Raw genomic sequence first — 21,004 nt, forward strand, 5'->3', positions numbered from 1 at the left:
CTGGGAGGGTGGTGGTCTAAATTTTCTTTTTTTTTAATTTTAAGAAGTTATATTCCACTTATTTAGAAATTTGAATTTTTTTAATAATCACAAAGAAAAACATCAGCCTCACCTGAAAAGCTAATAACATTTGATTAACAGAATTCAGTAATATGTCACTCTAAACAAAAAGTGCTGATGTGCCATAAGAAATTGTCTAGTAGTAAAAAGAAAAAAAAACCATACATTTTAAAGTACATAATATGGTATCTGTATCACAAATTACTTTAGGGACATTTTTCAACATTTTAATCATATTAGAAAATTTTTGAGTAATGCATCTTTCAAATGTAGCACTTAAAAATGTTAGAACTCTGCAGTCTTGTTCTAAAAATGATCTCATATTTTCTATCATAGAAATGCTGCTTTATTGCTGTGAGATGTCAAAAGTTCAAGGCCCAAAAGATATAGGAGCAAGTAAAAAGATCTGTTAAGAACCTTATTATGGGTAAGCAAGTATTGTCCTGATGAAAAAATGTGCTGTATTTAGACTACTGATCTCACCCCTAATCGTTAGAACCTTCTCAGAATTACTTTGTCTATATTTTATTGTGCACACACATTCAGATATGCATGTATACAAAATGCATATAAGTGGAAATGGACATATATGTATATGCACACATATGCATTGTGTGTTTATACGTGGTACTCTTTGGTCAAGTGTAATCTCCTTGGGGGAAGAGCCAATTTTCATTTTCATTTTTGTATTAAGATGCTTCACATATAACAAGCACTCAACAACTGTTTTTTGAGTGATTGAATAGTTTTACTTAACTCCAAATCCTGGCTCTCTCACTTACTAGATGTATAACCTGAAGCTACGTGCTTAATCTTTTTAAGTCACAGTTTCTTAACCTTTGTAGACCACAGGTTCCTCATCTCGAACAACTGGGTTGGCCCAGATGTCCTCAAAGGTCTCTTCTAGCTATAAATCTTTGATTATGTGATAGCTGAGGATGCTGAATTGGAGAGAGGTTAAGGGACTTCCTTAGTGTCACACCTAGTCAATTTCAGAACTGGTTTCAAAATTGTGTATTCTAATACCAAGCTCTTAGTCTACCCCTCCCTGCTCCCTCTCAAGCTGATAAGAGGAAATTATAAATTGAATTTTTTTATAGACTTAACAGTCTTAAAAGTTAAATATGCTCATCTTTATAACAGTCATATTCATTAACAAAGATTGAATGCAACCAATTTGAAAACACAGTGGACTCAGACTTAAACTAAATGACTCTTAAGAATACATCTCTGATAATGCATGGTACTCCCTTCTGAGTCATGTTTTCGCATTACATATCTTATCCTTCATGAAGAATAGTTTTAATTTTCTAATAATCACAGCCTATCTTATTGCTGAGTTGACAAAGAGCTTGTAATTTTACAGAAGACTTCCATGGCCAGTTTAAAGCAGGTGATTTATCTATATCAGTGACAAACAGTTAATAAATCCAAAAACATTATGAATTCATGTGTAGAAAAAACTGACAGAATCAAGAAGTTGAAAGAATAACTTTCATCGCCAAGGCAACCATCCAGATTCTTTGAGATGACAGCATCATTTATTAAATTACTATTAGGGTGTGGAAATTTTTAAAAATGCCTTTAGGTTTTCTCTGGTCATTTCACAAGTGTTGGAATATTTCCATACTATTTTTTCACATTTCCGTGTTTCAGTGTTTCCTTGTCTCCTATGCTCACACTATATCTGCTATACCAATGATCCTGCACCGGCAATAGGTAGGGAGGAAGGAGTGTCCCATTTAGAGGCCCACAGAGAAGCCAGAGGACACCAAAATGGCACTGAGTAAATAGGGTCATGGGGAAGTACAGAGACAATAGAAAATATACCTGTAGCATAAAGAAGTAACAAAGACAGATTTTCCCTATGAGTCATTGTGAACCTTCCAATGGTAACTCTGAGGACATGCATTTTATTACCACATTTTTTTTTCATTATAACAACATATTTTTTCTATTTTCCAAACACTGTACTCCAGGACTCAAAGTCTATACCAATGTCTTATGATGATTTGGGTTCTCAAAGGCTGTGTCCCTAAAACCAAAATTCTGACAAATCATGCTGAATTGTAAAGGCTTCAGTCACAGGTCATGAGGGGGAAAAAAAACAAAAAAAACAAGAAACAGAGGACTTGGGGTTAAATCCTGCCACTGTCACTTATGAAAGTCATTAAAACTCTCTGAGTTGCAGTTTCTTCATTAAAATGATGGGATTGTATTATGTGGTCTCTAAAGTTATTTCTGGATACACACATATGCACAGATATAATACATATATATATATATATATATATATATATATATATATATATATATATATATATATATATATATGTATATCATCTGAGAAACATTCTTTCTTAGGTCAGAGAAACTTATCACTGAAAGGTTGGCCACCAGGTGAAGTCTATTTTTATTTTTTTTTTCTTATACCATCATAGCTCATAGAGACTGCCTAGGAAAGTTGGAAGCATTATGATTTATGATGGAAGAAGTAGTACATACTCTGATGACCTAACAGTATCCCATGAAGTATATCAGACATTTAAAGTTCATGTTAGTACAAGGTACTAAAACTGCCAGGAAGGATGGAAAACATGAAAACTTCACCATACAATATTTTCTCCATCTACCTCTACTATGCTGTGATCCAACATTCTGAATGGGCCAATCTTCAAGTCCTGAATATTTATGAAATTCAATTATTTCATCTTCTCCTCATTCACCTTGGCTGTATATACAGAGTTCTTAGTGATATGAATAAATTAAGGGGAAAAAAAAGATGTGAAGGGAAAACTGAGCTTGAATCTATCTACTGGGGACTTTTCAACTTGAGGAACTTCAGAGCGTTTTACAAATACCTAAGTATTTGACCTAAGTAAAGAGAAATCTCTTCTCCTGTCATTGAACTGTTTTCATTAGGAGCAAAAGAATGAAAACAAAACATAAAAAATACAAAAATGAAACAACATCAACAACACAAAAAAACCCAAACTGGTCTCACAGAATCATTGTCGTTTCCTGTTCTAATGTACACTTTGTGAAGGGAGTAGAGGATATTATGAATAGCAAGTGGTAATGCTGAAAGGGAAGGTATTTTAAGCTGCTAACATCATATTGAGAGAGGTCTGGAACCAGTGAACTGTTGTCCTTAAGACAATGAATCAATCAACAAGCATGTATTAAGCATCAGAAACAGCTAAATGTTGGGTACACTAAGAGTGGCAATAAACATTCCTTGAACTTAAGTAGCTCCCTTTTTTTGGAGGCAATCAGGGTTAAGTGACTTTCCTAGGGTCACAAAGTTAGTGTCTAAGCAAACTCAGAAAAATCTAGGTTTACAAAAAGACTACCAGGTTTTGGGTTATGTAAAAGCTGTCTGTGTGTGTATGTAGGTAATCAACTTTCCTCCCTTCTAAACTTAAAGCAAGGTCTTAGAAATAGACTATATAAAATATAATATAAAATAAAATATTCTTTTCTAAAACCTTAATTTCAAAAGGATATTAATCTCTCTTATACAGCCAATGACAATTTCTTTATAAAACTGCTTACTTAGTATGTAGCAGAATAAACTAAAAAAAAGAAAAAAATGCTTGTATTACATTATACTTAGAAGCATTAAGAAGAAAATTAAAAAGATATATGGCTACCAAATAAACACAGTTCCCTGAAAATGTTTAACTAACCTTGAAAAGTTAACTTCACCATCACTATTAATCTAGAAATATGAAAGCTACAAAATATTTTTAACACTTGCAAGATATCATTATCTTATTTGTGGAAAGCTTAGACAGAAATGATGAGCTGTTTAGCATGCACTGGGTAGATATTGTTAAGTTTGTTTTATTAGTACATTTTTTCCCTCTTTTACTACATCTCTGAGTACGTTTATCTCTGAATATTTGTAACAGTAAGCACCCCAACATACACAGGGGAACCTAATATCACAGGAAAGGTTACTTTTGAAGGTCTAACAATCTCCTTTAATCAAGCACATATATCATTCACTTAGTTCAGGACATCGACAGCACTTCCAAACTGTCTGACATAAGCAAAACATGTATCACAAATCAACAGACAGGTCCAACTGTCTGACCAGAGTTGCCACGGAGGGAAGCAACAACATCTGGATTTTCAAAGCTGGGGCGCTGCTTAGCAGCGTCCTAGAGTTTCCTCTGGCACACAAAGCTTCTTCCAAAATCTAAGCCCCAAAGTAAAATCTCACCCTTGGAGTATTTATACTTTTTTTAGAGCCAGAGGGCATCCCAACCTTAAGAACTAGTGCTTCATACACAAAAGGTGTGGGCCTTTCAACAAAACTTCCCTAATCAAAATCCTTTTAATAGATGAGGAAGATCTTTAATCACATTAACAATACAAATATATATAGTGTTTTCAGCTAAAGAAACTCTTATTTCTATACTTTACTCCTAGTAAAGACTCTTAGTTGACAAACACAAGATTCATTCAGAGGCATTATACTTCTTGCTTATACTACAATGAAAATAGTAAAAGATGCTACTTTGTTTGCCCTTACAACATTGCCAGGAGCATAACAAAATGGTTATTTACCAAATACATATAAATATACATGTATATGTATATGTGTATATACACACATATATACATTATATATGGAATATGATTATATACTAGGAATGTATAACTAATATGTATATTCCTACACAAGGAATGTATATATATACATATGTATATGTATATATGTATGGAATATGAGTACATAGTAGGAATATATAATATACATATATGTTGTGTGTTGTGTGCATATATATAGAGATGGAGGATCCAGAGGTAAGATGGTGGAGTAAAAGCAGGGTCTTCCCTGAGCTCTCCTCTAAAGTCTTCCAAATACCTGTAAAAAATGATTTTAAACAAATTCTGGAACTACAAAATGACCCACAAAATGACAGAGTGTAGCAAATCCTCAGAACAAAACAACTTGGAAATTCCACAGGAAGGGTCTATGACACCAGATCGGGAGCAGAGTGCAGTCCAGCATGTGCCACACTGAACAAATAGCACAGCAGGCCTCAGGGAACAGAGTCATTGGCAGCTGTGACAGTTTCCAGACTTCTTAACCCACAAAAGCCAAAAAGATCAGTAGGAAAACTCTGTGGGACCTGGGTGAAAGAGGAGTGTGATCCAACTGGCCTCAAGGTGGTATGGGTAGTGATGGCAGCAGCAGCACCAGCACCAGAAACTGCTTCCAGAGCTCTGGGCCCACAGACAGTGTGGGAGCAAGTGGCAGATAAAAAATCCCTAAAGCCTGAGAAAGTACATCCACCATGCCCAAATACCCCCACTGGAAACAGAGTCCTACCTCAACAAAGGTATGGATAGTCAAGAGTTTGGCTGGGAAGATGAGTAAACAGCATAAAAGAACTCAGGTTATAGAATCTTATTTTGGTGACAAGGAAGATAGGGTATACAACCAGAGGAAGAGGGCAGAGTCAAAGCTCCTATATCAAAAGCCCCCAAGAAGAATATGAATTGGTTGCAGGCCATGGAGGATCTCAAAAAGGATTTTGAAAATCAAGTAAGAGGAGTAGAGGAAAATTTGGAAGAAAAATGAGAGTGATGCAAGAAAATCATGAAAATTCAGTCAATAGCTTGCTAAAGGAGAACCTAAAAACACTGAAAAAAATAATACCTTAAAAAATAGACTAAACCAAATGGCAAAAGAAATCCAAAAAGTCAACGAGGAGAAGAATGCCTTAAAAAATTAGACTTGGTCAAATGGAAAAGCAGGTCCAAAAATTCATTTAAGAAAATAATTCCTTCAGATTTAGAATGGAGTAAATAGAAGCTAATGACTTGATGAGAAATCAAGAAATTATAAAAACAAAACCAAAAGAATGAAAAAAATAGAAGAGAATGTGAAAAATCTCATTGGAAAAACCACTGACCTGGAAAATAGATCCAGGAGAGATAATTTAAAAATTATTGAACTACCTGAAAGCCATGATCAAAAAAAGAGCTTAGAAGTCTTCTTTCTAGAAATTATCAAGGAAAACTGCCCTAATATTCTAGAGCCAGAGAGTAAGGTAGAAATAGAAAGAATCTACTGTTCACCTCTGCAAAGTGATGCTAAAAGGAAAACTGGGAATATTGTAGCCACATCTGAGAGTTCCAAGGAGAAGGAGAAAATACTGTAAGCATCCAGAAAGAAACAACTTTAATATTGTGGAAATAGAATCAGGATAACTCAAGATCTAGCAGCTTCTATGTTAAGTGATCAAAGGTCAGGGATTATGATATTCTGAAGGTCAGAAGAACTAGGAATAAAACCAAGAATCACCTACCCAGCAAAACTGATCCTTCAGGGGAAAATATGCACATTCAATTGAAATAAAGGACTTTCAAGCATTCTTGATGAAAAGACCAGAGCTGAGTAAAAAATTTCACTTTCAAATGTAAGAATCAAGAGATGCATGAAAAGGTAAACAGGAAAGAGAAATCATATCAGACTTATTAAGTTGAACTGTTTACATTCCTACATGGTAAGATGATACTTGTAACTTATGAGACCTGCTGGGGATGGAAGCTCAATTCCATGTGGACAGTCTCGGGCGGGTAAAGGTGGGAACTTCTAAATCTTAGAGTTCTCACGAGACCCCCCAGGAAACGACTGGGAATCGAGGTGAACCGAGCTATCTCGTGTATTTCCACCTCTTCCTGTGAGAAACGTGATGGGAGAGAGCTCTCCCTGCCCTCGAGATTGTCCCGGATCTGGGCACACCTAGTTACCTAACAGGCACGGTATTCAGATGCAAACTATGCGGCTGGAGAGCTTAAGTTGGATCAGGAAAGCCTGAAAGCTCTCTTGGGAGGAGGGGCCACGTGTGAGGACACAAGGCTCTGCTTTTCCTCTTTCCTCTCTCCCCTCCCCCTCTCTCCCCACTTATACTTCTACTTCCAATCTCTTATTGTAAGATCTTTGCCTCCTTGGGAGATCTTTCTCTCTCCCTCCTAAGGAAGAATTTCCCCGCACTTGTAACTAGACCCTGAAATAAAGCTCAACCCTTGTTCGACTCTGGAACGTCCTTTCTCTCATATGAGCATCTGGTTTGGCCAACCGAAGACCTCCGATAGAGGTAAGGTAAGACTCGGGTAGCCCACAGGCCTCTAGGCCTGGCAGAGACCTTTCTCAGTATTAGGGCAGTTGAAGGAAATAGAAAGAAAGACAGACAGACAGACAGACAAATAGATAGATAGATAGATAGATAGATAGATAGATAGATAGATAGATAGATAGATAGATAGATAGATAGATAGATAGATAGATAGAGATAAATAGACAGATAAATAGATAGATAGATGATAGATAGATAGATAGATAGATAGATAGATAGATAGATAGATACATACATACATACATACATACATACATACATACATACATAGATAATGGCACAAGATGAGTTGAATAGGAAGGGATGATATCTAAAAAATAAATTTAAGTGATGAGAGAGGAACATATTGGGAAAAGGAGAAAGGAGGAGATAGAATGAGGTAAATTATTTCACATAAAAGAGGCAAGAGAAAGGTTTCTCAATGGAGGGGAAGAGGGGGGAGATGAGAAGGAATGAGTAAACCTTACGCTCACTGGATTTGGCTTAAGAAAGGAATAAGGTACACACTCATTTGGGTATCTTACCGTAAAGGAAAGTAGAGGGAAGGGAGTAAGAAGGGGGAATAGTAAGAGGGGGGAAGACTAAGGGATAGGGTATTCAGAAGCAAATACTTTAGAAAAAGGACAGCGTCAAAGGAAAAAAGATAGAATAATTGGGAGGCAAGACAGGGTAGAGGAAAATATAGTTAGTCTTTCATAACATGACTATTACGGAGGTGTTTTGCATAACTACACATGTATAACTTATATTGTTTGCTTTCTCAATGGGGTTGAGTGGGGAGGGATGAAGGGAGAAAATTTGGAACTTCAAGTTGTAAAAGCAAATGTTAAAAAACTGTTTTTACATGCAACTGGGAAATAAGATAAGACACGCAGTGGGGTATAGAAGTCTAACTTGCTCTTCACAAAAGTTAAAGGGGAAGGGGATAAGAGGGGTGATGATAAAAGGGAGGGCAGACTGGGGGAAGGGGTAAACAGAATGCATGCCATCTCAGGGTGACAAGGAGGGGAAAGATGAGGAGAAAGTCCAGTACTCCAAATCTTGTGGAAATGAATGTTGAAGACTGAAAATAAATAAATAAATATAAATCTTAAAAAAATACATACAGATGGAGAGACAGATCCTCTCCTTCTTCAGATTAGGAAGTTGAAGCTCACAGAGATTAAGTAATTTGTCCCAAACTGCCAAGATAATTAGTTTCAGGAGTAATATTTGACTTTAGGATTTTTGGACTGCAAGTCCAGTATTCTTTCTAATATAACAAAATACCTCATCATGTGTCTCTGCTTTTAAGGGTGCTTAATAAAGAACTATAACCATCCTGATTATATAGTAAAGTGCTTGAGAGTAGAGTCTGTGCCATATCTTATTTAGTGTCCCCCCATCCAATATTTTTTCATATAATAGGCATTGAATAAATGTTTTCTGAATTTAAATGAACCAAATCTTTGCTATTGCTCTATTTCCTCCTCTGTTATCAATAAGTTATTATTAGCATGTTTCCTCTTCTGGCTTGAGTATCTTGGTCCCTACATGCATATATACTCTTACCATCAAATATTGGGAACTCATTACAGTAAATGTTATTTATTATTACTATCTTTATGAATAATCAAGTATAGAGTGGGATTTTGAATGTGGAACCCCTGACCAACTGACTCCCCTAAATCACCTGATGAAATTAATGGCTATAAGGAGAAGGTAAAAGGGACTTCAGACAATGGGGTGATAAAGTTTTGCTCCACTTAGTCTATGAGTGGTTGCATTCACAGTTTGAAAAGAGCATGATACCTTTAGCCGCTCAGATCTGGTTGCAGATTGTAAATTTGAAAAACTGAGAGATCCATTCACACCTTTTAAAGGATTTAGTACAAAGGAAGTGTCAAAAACATTCACACTTCTTTATTCCTGTAGGATGTGTGAAAAATTTCCTCAATAAACTTTATGGAATTTTATGGTGACAAAGTATTGCCTAAAGTATAAAAAGCTGTATCTCTAGTAGCCTTAAAAAGCAATGAGCAAGGTCTGGGAGGTCAGCCACTTGTAGCAGCCAAAGAGAAGTCCAATGAGGGACAAAAAACTCAGTCTCCAAAGGAAATATTCTTCGCCTTTTCCCTTGAACAGAATAAATTGGGGAAGGAGGAGTCCTCTTTCCTCTTCCCTGCTCCCATCATCAATGTCATTTTTCAATATGATAAGTCACACAGTAGAAGAAACTATGCCCAGTAGAAAACTGGCCCAATGAGTAAAACTTCTGCTTGTAGTTTAGCAGTGGAGAAGAACAGGCCAAGGGAGCCCATTTGAATAGCTTTGTGGGGGGTAGAATAAATAGCATGAGGCCTCCACAAAAAGCGATTAAATCACTGAGGCACTGCAGTGTTTAAGTGGGAGTCACTTTGGTCATCTAGGTCCTCTATTGTTGTCTTTCTACAAAGTATTCTATGCTTATGTCTATGCTTCCCACTGATCCAATATAGCTATCAGAAATAATAAGGAAATAATATTTTTACAAATATATATTATATATATTATTTGTACTTATAATATATATTTGTATTATATATTGTATTATATTTATAATATATAATTGTATATGTAAATATATTGCATATATATTTGTATTTATAACATAAACATAATAAATAGTAAACCACAGATTTATTAGATATGTTTGTAGCTACCATTTCTAGCATGCTATTTCAGCAAAAGTCTATACTTTAATCTAATCTTGACCACTGGTTAATTATTAAAGCTTAATTATACCAGTGAGGAATCATGAATTATAATTTTAGAATTGTAGATTCATGGAGTTTCTTGAACTTGGAATAGTTATACCTTGAGGAAGCCAATATGTTGAGTGTGAATTGAATGATGGAGAAGACCATAGACCATATCTAGACATACTAATAATCTCTTCACTGGTAGGGACCCATGAGAGAAAAACTACTATTTTATTATGTTTTGTTTTTAGACTATAATTATATAAACTGGCATGATTCATTTACAAGTTTTAAAAATAGCTTTGAGGTAACTTTCATATGCTTAAAAGCTTAAGTCCTGGTGCATTACTCTGTCAATTACCAGTATAAAAACTGATATGAAATCTATAGATATTGCATCCCTAGAATACTGATGCGTAGTAATACTACACATCAGTGGAGAAATACACAGAGACCTCCTACTTAAAGGAATGACTCTGAGCTCCTTATCAATTGTAGGTCCAAGGAATAAAGTTTACCATGTGACCTAGAAATCTGAGTTATCAAACCTAAGTGTTCAATATCTTTTTTAAATCCTCTCATACTTTTGAAATTTTTCTGAATTTGTTGGATTTTTTTTCTAAGTTGGCCTCATTTTCATAATGACAACGGAGTTTAAACTTCAATTTGTAGTTTTTTGTATGTTTCTTGGATCTATTAGGGAAATTCTAGGTGTTCTATATATTACAGGAAACTAATGGAGAATTTTTTCCCCAGATCATAAGTTGAAAAGGTCCATCAGACTCCTAAAGATCTCAGCTTTGTATCATTTACATTCTGCAGAATAGGCCATTTCAGGGTATAAGTCATATAAGTTTTCATGACTTTTACAGGCTGTTAATATAAAAAAGTAAAAAGGGGCAAATCTTAGCACCTTATTATCTCTGTTCCTTGGCTCTTACTTCTTGTAATTGCATAAAGTAGACTGGGCAGACTTAATTGGTCTGGGGTCACACCTTCCCCTGCTACATACATGCTGTTGTTTGTCCTTCCTTTTCCAAAAGGATCAAAGACATTATGGTGTGATAGCTTGTCTCATGAGTGAATTGGATTTAAGTAAGACAGAGCTGCACAAAGTTGTCCATCATTGAAGTCCAGTGGTAAGACAAAAGTTAGAACAACTGGTGATGGTTCCATTGTAGTGGATTACCTTGGCATCTTTGATGTCTGACCAAGTTTGAAATTCTCTGCAGCACCTGTTTCAGCTGCCTTCATGGCTGTTGGAACAAACTGTTCTCATCCACCCATTCTGCCATGGGAAGTCCTCACATACTTGGAGTAGACATCTCCCTAACTCACTGACACATCTGAAGCCTGTTGGTTGCCCTTAATCTGGTGTAGCTGTCTTTGGAGATGGTTTTCTAGGATGTATCTGGAATCATAGATGAGAGCTGAGTGCCAGGTAGACACCAAAGGTGGATAAGTAGCCCTGAAAAGCGCTCAACAACCCCCTCACCAGAGGTTGTGGTTCTCCTTGAACACCTGGTACACCTCAGTTGCCACATACATAAATATAAATGCTACATACATAAATGTGTGTATAAATATATGTATATATGTATGTATGTATATATATATATATATGAATATAGATACACATTAATATAACAGGTACCTAGCTGACATAATGGATAAAGTATTGGACTTGGGGTTCAGGAAGTCCTGACTTCCAATCAAGCCCCAGACACTATCTGTGGGACCTTAGTAAACTTAACTTCTCTGTCTGAATCAGCTTCTTTATCTGTATTACAGGGACAATAAAAGTATCTACCTCCCAGGGTTACTATGAGGATCACAAAAGATAATGTTTGTAAAGTTCACTGCAAAACTTAAAGCACTATATAAGTGGTATTATTATAATTTTTATTGTTATTGCAATTTTCATATTCATTTTCAATATGCCTTAAGCTCTGAACTCACATGGACCAGAGCCATTCTTAGAGGTGACATTAAAAGTTCATTCACTCTTTGTGGGGTTATTTCCACCAGTCCGAATTTGTGCAAAGAAAATCCTCAAATATAATTTGTATCTAGGTTTTTTAAAGTATTCAAATCCTTTATAAATCTTCAAGGTAATAAATACTTATAGAGGGCAGGTTTTATTTAACTTTACGTAAAAATACTAAAGATACAAATGATTCAAAGTAGTTCATAACTCAGATTCAGGAAACATATAAAACAATCAAAATAGATCATAAACTCTTCGAAGAAGGGCATTGAAATCGGACTTGCCAGCAGGGTAACAGTCTCATGTTGAGGGGAAATCCACCTGTCCCACGTAGCTACCTGAAGACTCACAGTGCTGTGATTCTCAAAATCCATTTGTGAGGCAGCCTGAAAATTTGGAACTAGCCAAAAAGTCTCCCTTCTCTAGACAGAAGGTTATATTTGGGGATTCTATGCTTCAGAAAATCAATACATCCCTTTCTCTACACAGGAAGTTTGCGTTCAGGGACATTTTCCATGAATATCTTTCTTGGTATTTTGGAACTATAAAGTTAAAGAGAGCTCTTTCTAGAAAAAGAGATGTTTTTGAGCAACGACCCTTTGCAGAGAGGACTATTTACATACTTCCTCCTCTCTCTTTCGCTCCTTTCACCAGTCTTTCTCCCCCTCCCCACCTCAATAACAGGAACAATAACAGACTGAAGGACTGACATAGTACCTCAAAGGGCACTAATATCAAAAACTTTTAGATTCTCTACAAGCTTTCATTTATTTAACTGTTGATGTTCTGTAAAATAATATCAAAATTTTACATTATCATACAATGAAAATCTTCCCTAAATTTTCATTTGATAATGATTGTTTTTATAACATATATTTATATAATTTTATATAATTCATATGATTATTTGCTGTGAATAATTATTGTCAAACAATTAAATCTTGGTGATGAGTATTCAAGGTGAAATTCTTAAAAATTCAAACAAAAATTTTGGCTGTGGCTAAACATGTAAATGAGTCTGACAATTTTGACTGATGACCATGGAAGCCAGTGAGGGGGAAATCAGCCAACATAAACACTGGATTGTTTTTCCTGATGATTATTCAAGTAAGGCAAACATGATTATGCCTGTGAAAAGTGTTCTTGTTGGTCACTGAAACAAAATTAATTCATAAGGTACATCCCAAAAGAAGTTCATGAGGACACAATACAATATTAAGCACTGCAAGCAAATAGGTACAAAACTACAAATTAGTAATCAGTAAATAAGCATTTCTTAAGGTCATACTATATGCCAAGTACTATCCTAAGTGCTTTGAAAGGTAAAAGAAAATCTCTGTTCTCAAAGAGCTCACAATTTAATAGGGGAGACAACAACAAAAAACTATGTACAAGCAAACTATAAGCATGATAAATTGAAAATAATCAACAGTGGGAAGTCATTAGAATTTTGATTAGGACTTGAAGGAAGTCAAAGAAGTTTAGGCTGAAATGAGGAGGGAGAGAATTTCAAGCATGGAGGACAGCCAGTAAAAATGTTCAGAGTCTGGAGATGGAGTGTCTTGTTCCAAAAACAGCAAGGTTTGCACCTGTCACTAAATCACAGAGCGCATGGGTTAGAGGGAATTGGAAGTAATATAAATCGTAAGAAAACTAGAAAAGTAAGAAAAGAGGGCCAGGTGATGAAGGGCTTTGAACCAACAGAGGATTTTATATTTAATCCTAGAGGCGATAGGAAGCCATTAGAGTTTATTGAGAAAAGGGGTGATATGGTGAGACTTGCACTTTAGGAAGATCACTTTGACAGTTGTGTGGACAATGGGCTGGAATAGAGAGAGACTTTTGGCAGGAAGCCCAACCAGGAAGCTATTGCAAGAGTCCCTGGCATAAGGTGATGAGGATCTGTCTCATGGCAACAGTGACAGAAGAAAGAAGGGGGCATTTTTAGAGAATCATGTTACCTTTACCAATAACATAGAAGTTAGAAAGAGAGGAGAATTTAGGGGAAAAAAAATCAGTTCGAATTTGGACTTGTTGAGAGTGAAAGATGTTACAGGGCATCCAATTTGAGATTTCCAACAGGCAGCTATTTGTGTAAGATTGGAGGTCAGGAAAGAGGTTAGGGCTTGATAAGCAAATCTTTCTCACAGAGGAAGATAACTCTGTTATCACATCAATCTATGGGAACTGATGAGATCACCGAGTGAAATAGTATTAAGGAAGAAGAGAAGAGGGCCCAGGACAAAGTCCTGTGGAATACATACATTAGCAGGTGGGATATGGATAAAGACCCAGCAGAGTAAGCTGGGAAATGATGTGCATCATTAGATGCAGTGTACAGAGACAATACTGCCATCCTAGGAATCAAGAGATCTGGGTTCTAGGCCCTGATTGCCACTATCAAATTACATAATATATTTTTGTTGTTCAGTCACTTCAATTGTGGCTGACTGTGACCCCATTTGGGGTCCACTTCGCAAAGATACTTGAGTGGTTTGCCATTTCCTTCTCCAATATAACACCTAGCAAGTTATTTAACTTGATAAGTATCATAGCTCTAGAGCTGAAATAGATTTTAGAAGCCATATAACACAATCCCCTCATTTTAGAGATGAGGAAGATGAGATCCACGAAGGTTAAGGACCTTGTCCATTAAAATGTCACAAAAGTTATAAACATCAGAGGTGGGATCTGATTAATGGTCCTCTGATTCCATAGTCGGTCATTTTTCTACTGTACCATGCTACCTCTCTGGCCTCACTTTCTTCAGCATAATGCAGCAGTCAAACTAACAAAAATTTCCAACATGGAAACTTTGTATGGTCTCATCAAAGCATTAGTTGCCTATGGCACTGAGAGATTATGTGATTTAGCCACAATCAACAACTATTACACATCAGACTTGAAATTTCAACGTGGGTGACACCCTACTCTAACTTCAGCACTCCATCCACATGGCCAGGGCATTTATAGAATACTTTAAAATTTCAAAGTGCTTTCCTCTTAACAACCTGGTGGGCTAAGTAATGAAAATAGTTCGATTTGTTGTTGTGATGGTTTAACAGTGCATTAAGTTTTACAAGGCACTTTCTTCCTTTAAACTCACCTCAACAAGTGGATAGCACAATTATTCTCATCCTTAGTTTTACATGACAAAAGGAAGACTCAGAAAAGTTTTTGCTTTCTCAGTCCACAAGGTTGATGCTCAGTCTATTTCCATTATAGTATAGTATTCTGACTCCCATTTTACAAATAACTGAGGCTCAGATTTTACTCTCCCTAGGGTCACACAATGAGGAAGTTATACAGTCAAAATCTGAATCTATGTCTCATGACTAATTATCTTTCCATCATATTATTTTGCCTCTCTAGGTCTAAATGACATCTATGATCCCATTAGTGATCTATGATGTATGGTCATATTAGTCTAAATTTTTTTATGTTCTATAAATACAGTTCGCAAATAGTATATTTTTTCAGTCTTGACTATACAAGTTGGTTTATTGTGGTTTTTTTGTCTGTTTATTTGTTTGGTTTCTGGTTTGATTTGGTTTTGGGCAAGGCAATCAGGGTTAAGTGACTTGACCAGGGTCACATAGCTAGTATACAAGTTTTTAAACACACTATATTAGCAGAACAATTTCCCTATGAATTTAATTATCCATTCTTTCAAAACATATTTAAAGTTTTAGAGTGCTTGGTATTGAGAAGGTTATAAAGGGATAGTTAGCTCCGTGTTTTTCAGAGTAAGCTCCTAACAAACAACTCTGGTTTAAATAACTTTAGGCTTTTCCAAGACCAGAGACTATAGTCTTAACCCAAGAAGCTATCTTACAAATAAGGGCAATTATTCATAAGGGAGAACAGATGAGTAGGGAAAAAACCTGAATAAATATAATCACCTAAGAAAGAGAGACTAAACAAGCATCCTCTATAATTATAGCAGGTCAAGTGGTAATAAAGACTCCGATTTATGTGATGCTTTAAGTTCTATTACTTTTCCTCACAAAGCCCCTGCAACACAGAAAGCAAAAGTGATTTTTTCCCCCAATTTGCAAATGAAATAAATGAGAAGATTAAGTCATTTGCCTAAGGCCATATTGCTACTAAGTTTGGAAGCTTGGCCACTCAAAGCCCACCCTAGTGAATCCCAAGCAAACCCTCTTTCTCACTGTATTGTTTTAGATCCTCTGTGTAGAATAGACACACCATTTCTTCTTTATCATCTATAAATTTTAATTTAAGCATTGAGCATTGGCATATAGTGTCAGAAAAAAAAAAACATTCAATTCCTCTTAAGAATTAACATTAGTGCTACCAAAAAAAAAAGAAGAAGAAGAAGAAATTTCTATAAAATGAAAACTTACCAGATTTTTTCAAGGGAGGCTCTTCCTCTTCTCCTAATCCAACACCGAGAGAGAAAATTAGAAAATATTCAGCATGGCAATACTGTCTCTCTATTTTCTCTTTTTCTTTCATGTACATATTAAATTCCATTGCTAATTTTGACAAGCAAGTCCAGAGGAGCTGCAGTCTATTTGTTTTTGCACATAACTTCTTTCACCTCTGTCTCCCAAATTCAAAGCTTTTCAAGACTGGATAATTCTGATTTATACATATTCATTTAAGGCAGTTTCACTTCCATGCATTTAACAAAATTATGGCAGGAAATCATTTCAGGCAGTAACAGGTTCACATCATGCTTTCTCCAGTTTTTCTCTGATCTTCATTTTGACCTTTTCCAGGGGGCAAATGAATCAGAAACGGAAATTTAAAAACCATCAGATGAGTTCAAGAATGGGGACTTTATAATAAACACCTGTTAGCCTGACACGACTGTGACACCCATCGAATCACAGCAGGCCACTGCCTAGGACCTTTATTTCTGAAAGCTAACATGGAAATAGCCACGGAGCCATCATTTTAAAAAGAGGGTTGCAAAAAAACAAAAACAAAAACAAAAAAAAAACCAAACTGTTTTCTTTTTGTTTTTTCTTCCTTTTTTTCCTCCAAAAACACTAAATAGATTTTCCCCCCAATATTTACAGTTTCCTGTTACCTGATAGATATAACAGAAAAGCCAGTTAGTTACATAATTATGTCACATTGAATAGAATTGCATCCTGTTTTTCCCATGATCCATCCAGTTCAACTATCTTAGCTGAGATTTTGGCAGCATTACCTCCTACTGTTCTGAGTGGAATGAAAATGCTGTCTCCAGGTTCTTTAAATGTTATGTGCACATATCGTGTCACTCTTACCCTTTTAGTCCTCCTGGTCTCAAAATTAGAGATAAAGCTGAGGACTAACTAAGTCTTATCCTAAGCAGCATCTGGAAATGTGTTTTCTATCATGGGTTTACAGTATCAAATGATCTAGCCCTCTTCTCTGACATTGGAGCTGTAATGGCAAATCAAATGCAAGATGAAAGGTTTATAGAGATCCATTTACTGAACAGAGCAGCCAACTGATGTGCTATTAGAGACCTTTTCATTATTTTCTGGCTTGACTTCAGTGCCACATGTGGCTAAAACTGAATAAGCCATGATAACACATGAAGAATTATAGTACAAACAGTTAAACACATTCCCTGTTCTTATTACCTTCACCAGTGTCAACTCCTTCATCACCTTCATCATCATCAGAAGATATGATATCAGACAGCAATGAAAAAAATCCATAGATCCAATCTGTAGTTTCTTCCACAGCATCATGTACAATTTTTAGAGGGTCAGAGCCAATCTTGGAAATAGAGCTTGCTAAAAGTAATTTAAGACAAAAGAAGGAGAATTATATAATTACTTTTTGTACGTATTTTCTCCACCAAGAAAGCTAAGAAATATAATTTTCTGATTGGTTCCTTTGACAAAAGCTTCATGAACATCAAAATATCTGCTACCCATACTTGTGTTGCTCAGGGAATGCAACTGAAAATCATATGATTTTTTTAGTATAGAAGACTTTTTGTAAAGTAGGTTGTAACAATGGAAAGAACACTCGATTGAGATCAGGAAACCTGTCCTAGTTTTGACTTTATTAAGTAATTCTCTATGTGATGACCCCTTCTAGGACTCAGTTTGATCAGGTAGATGATCTGGAGGGTCTCTCCTAACTCTGATTGTCTATGGTTTAATGATTTTAGTCCAACCCAACACATCTTAGTTTCATGACCTTGAGTAAGTCACTTAACCTCTCTATGCTTCAACTACCTCATTTGTAAAATGGAGATAAATAATAGCATCCACCTTCCTTCTTAGTTGTGGAGAAAAATGCGACAATATTTTTTAAGTGCTTTGCAAATTTTAAGTGTTCTATAAATGCTAGGTGTTAACCTCAGAGGATGTAACACCATAAAAGGACACTACATATAGAGAGAGAGAGGAAGGCCTGCTGTACAGGTTCTTGATCTGCTTTTCTAAAAGGAAACCAACTTTTCAGTCAACAATCACTTTAGTCAAGCACATGTATCATTCACTTAGTTTAGTGGAAAAAGTCAGCATCTTAAACTTCAGAGAAAATACAGAGAAATACAGATCAACAGACAGTGCTTCCAGCTACCTGACATAAGCAAAACATACATTACAGATCAATAGACAGATAACTGTCTGACTATATATACATAGCTACCAGAGAGAGAAGCACCAGCATCTGGGTTTTCAAAGCTGTGGGGGCTCCTTACTGACTGCCCAGAGTTTCATCTGGCCAAACAAACACTTCCAAAGAGTAACCCCCAAAACAAAACCTCACCTCAGAGTATTTATACATTTTTTCAGAGCCAGAGGGCACCACAACCCTCAAGAACCAGTGCCTCATTAGCAAAAGGTGTGGGACTTCCTCCAAATCTTCACTAATCAAACTCCCCTTAATGGCAGACTCATTAATAGGTGGGGAAGATCTTCTCATTAAGAAGCAAAATCATATTAACAATAAGCAAAAAGACATTATCCATACAGACACACAATGTTTTACACATTCAAGAAGCTTACAATCTATCTTAGGAAATTTCCATATGTGAAACAATTAGAAGACAATAAATCAATCAAGTATCCCAAAATGTGGAATAAGCTACAAGTAGTATTATAGTTCAAAAAGACTAAAGCCAACTCCAGGTTAGAATTGTAGGTGATATGAGAGAGATAAGATTTATTTTGCAAACTAACATTCCAAATATGACTGGTGACCTTGGGTCCATACATTTAATACCTTTACAATTCTATTAGGTGAAGGCTGGGTATATCTTCTGGGATTCATCTTCACTAGGAATAATATTTGGGTTTAGGATCATATTATGCTGTGTCCTCACTAAAAAACTGTCTGCTTTTCTGTCCATAAAATTAGTGCAGTCTGTGAAATTCATAATCAACCTACTTGTCAAAAAAGGAGGTGAGATATGTATGAGATGAAGGAAGTCAATAGTGAATACACATACAAGTAAAGTGAATGACATCCCAAATTATCCCATTCTCCACTGCATCCCCTTGAGTTATCTGTAAGTTGCTCTAAAGAGGTTTACTACAGTAGCCCACCACTGGATGCTGCAGCTCAAATAAGAAGTTTATATTTCAATTTTGCCATATATTATTATTTGTAACTGTATCATCAAGGTGGGGCTAAGGAGTCAAAGTTCACAAGGTAACACGTGAAATTGATTGAAAATCTCCAACTGAGAATGAAGGGAAAGTGTTTAGTCTCTATTGAATCTCTAATACATGAGTTTAGCTTAACCAATAAGAGATAAACAGAAGTAGAGAGGGAATTGGGGTATACCCACCTGGGAGGGCAGATTCAGAATAAGGTACTGTTTTACTGGAACGAAAAAATTGAATAAAGAGGTGCCTCTACATGAGGTAACAAAAAGGATGAGATAGGATAGTTTTAGAGACAAGATAGAAGTAGTTTCTCAATGAAGGATTAAATTGGGAAAAGTAGACTTTTCAAGGTGTTAACTAGGAAGTTGATGTTGAGATGATCCATGATGGCCAACCTAAAAGGCACTACTGCTTCAGACCAGACTTTCATTGTTCCTGCTAAAGGATAGGAGGAAGATTTTGGAAACATGAAGGGCAACTTTAATTAGTCAATTTCTTGGTTATAGAATTAAAAGTGAGTTATAATCAAGGCTAATAGAATAATTTAAGATCATATAGGAGAGAAAGGGTGTGGGGAGGCACAAGGGAGGTATAACAGGAACTTCCTACATAGTTTGCCTGACAAAAAGCACAGTATTGTTTGGGAATATGTGATGATTTGGATTTGGGTTATATCTAAAAATGCTTTAGGACTAGTTTATTCTTACTTAGACTGCAAGGACACACTAAATGGAATGTTTATGCTGAGAATAATTTTCTTCCATTCCCTCAATTTCTAAATTTTAACTGAAGAACTTAACAGTAAAATTCAATTAAATAGAAATCAGTTTAATTACCTACATTTCTAGCTACAGTATTTATTCTTGGCAGACATGAATCTTTCCAGGCACTAAAAACAGATTCATAAGACTAAGTTCTCTCATATAATCTAGGTTACAGTTTTAAAGCCAACTTCCACTTAGAAATAAGCAGAAAAATTTTAAAAATAAATTCATAGGCTGAAATAAAATGAGAGAAAGATGGGAACTTAGCCAGGAATGGACTATACTTAACAAGGGTAGATAAAATGTTTACTTGGAGAGGAGTGAATCTGCTTGAGAGCTTAAAAATGAAGATAAAGGCAAACGAAACCTCACCACATTCATAAATTGAGAAAAAATTCTTATGAGAATGGTATGACATAGGAAGACAAGCATTTATAGAGAAGTTGGGAAATTATCAAGAGACAGTATATAAGAAGTGGAGCAGAAATAAAATTCATAACCTCAGCTGGCCATATAGAAACAAATTGAGTTTGGGTAATAGGCAAAGTGAACTAGAAACTTTAACATAAGGAAGTATGTTTGAGTTCATTAATACCTTTTCCCTTAATTCCTAGATAATCCCTAGAGCAAACTAATGAAAGAAATGGTTTGGGGGCCTTTAGAAAGGGAAATGATGATTATTAAGAACAATATAGGTTCAAGACATTCTAGACTAATTTCATTTTCA

At 35.7% G+C, this 21,004-nt stretch overlaps 1 protein-coding gene across 15 annotated transcripts in view; it reads right to left on the reverse strand.

Annotated features, from left to right (window-relative positions):
- Positions 1-21,004, reverse strand: part of TRDN (triadin) — a 561,781-nt gene that overhangs the window by 433,502 nt on the left and 107,275 nt on the right. For 14 of the 15 annotated variants that reach the window (XM_072643208.1, XM_072643207.1, XM_072643206.1 and 11 more), the window contains exons 3-4: positions 17,528-17,683; positions 16,292-16,324 (exon numbers count right to left, since the gene is read on the reverse strand). In XM_072643208.1, coding sequence (XP_072499309.1) covers positions 16,292-16,324; positions 17,528-17,683 — 189 coding nt within the window. The remainder of the gene's footprint in view (positions 1-16,291; positions 16,325-17,527; positions 17,684-21,004) is intronic. The other variant, XM_072643199.1, reaches the window with a different exon arrangement.

Source organism: Notamacropus eugenii, chromosome 2 (genome assembly GCF_028372415.1).
Source record: "Notamacropus eugenii isolate mMacEug1 chromosome 2, mMacEug1.pri_v2, whole genome shotgun sequence".
Classification (NCBI taxonomy): Eukaryota; Metazoa; Chordata; class Mammalia; order Diprotodontia; family Macropodidae; genus Notamacropus; species Notamacropus eugenii.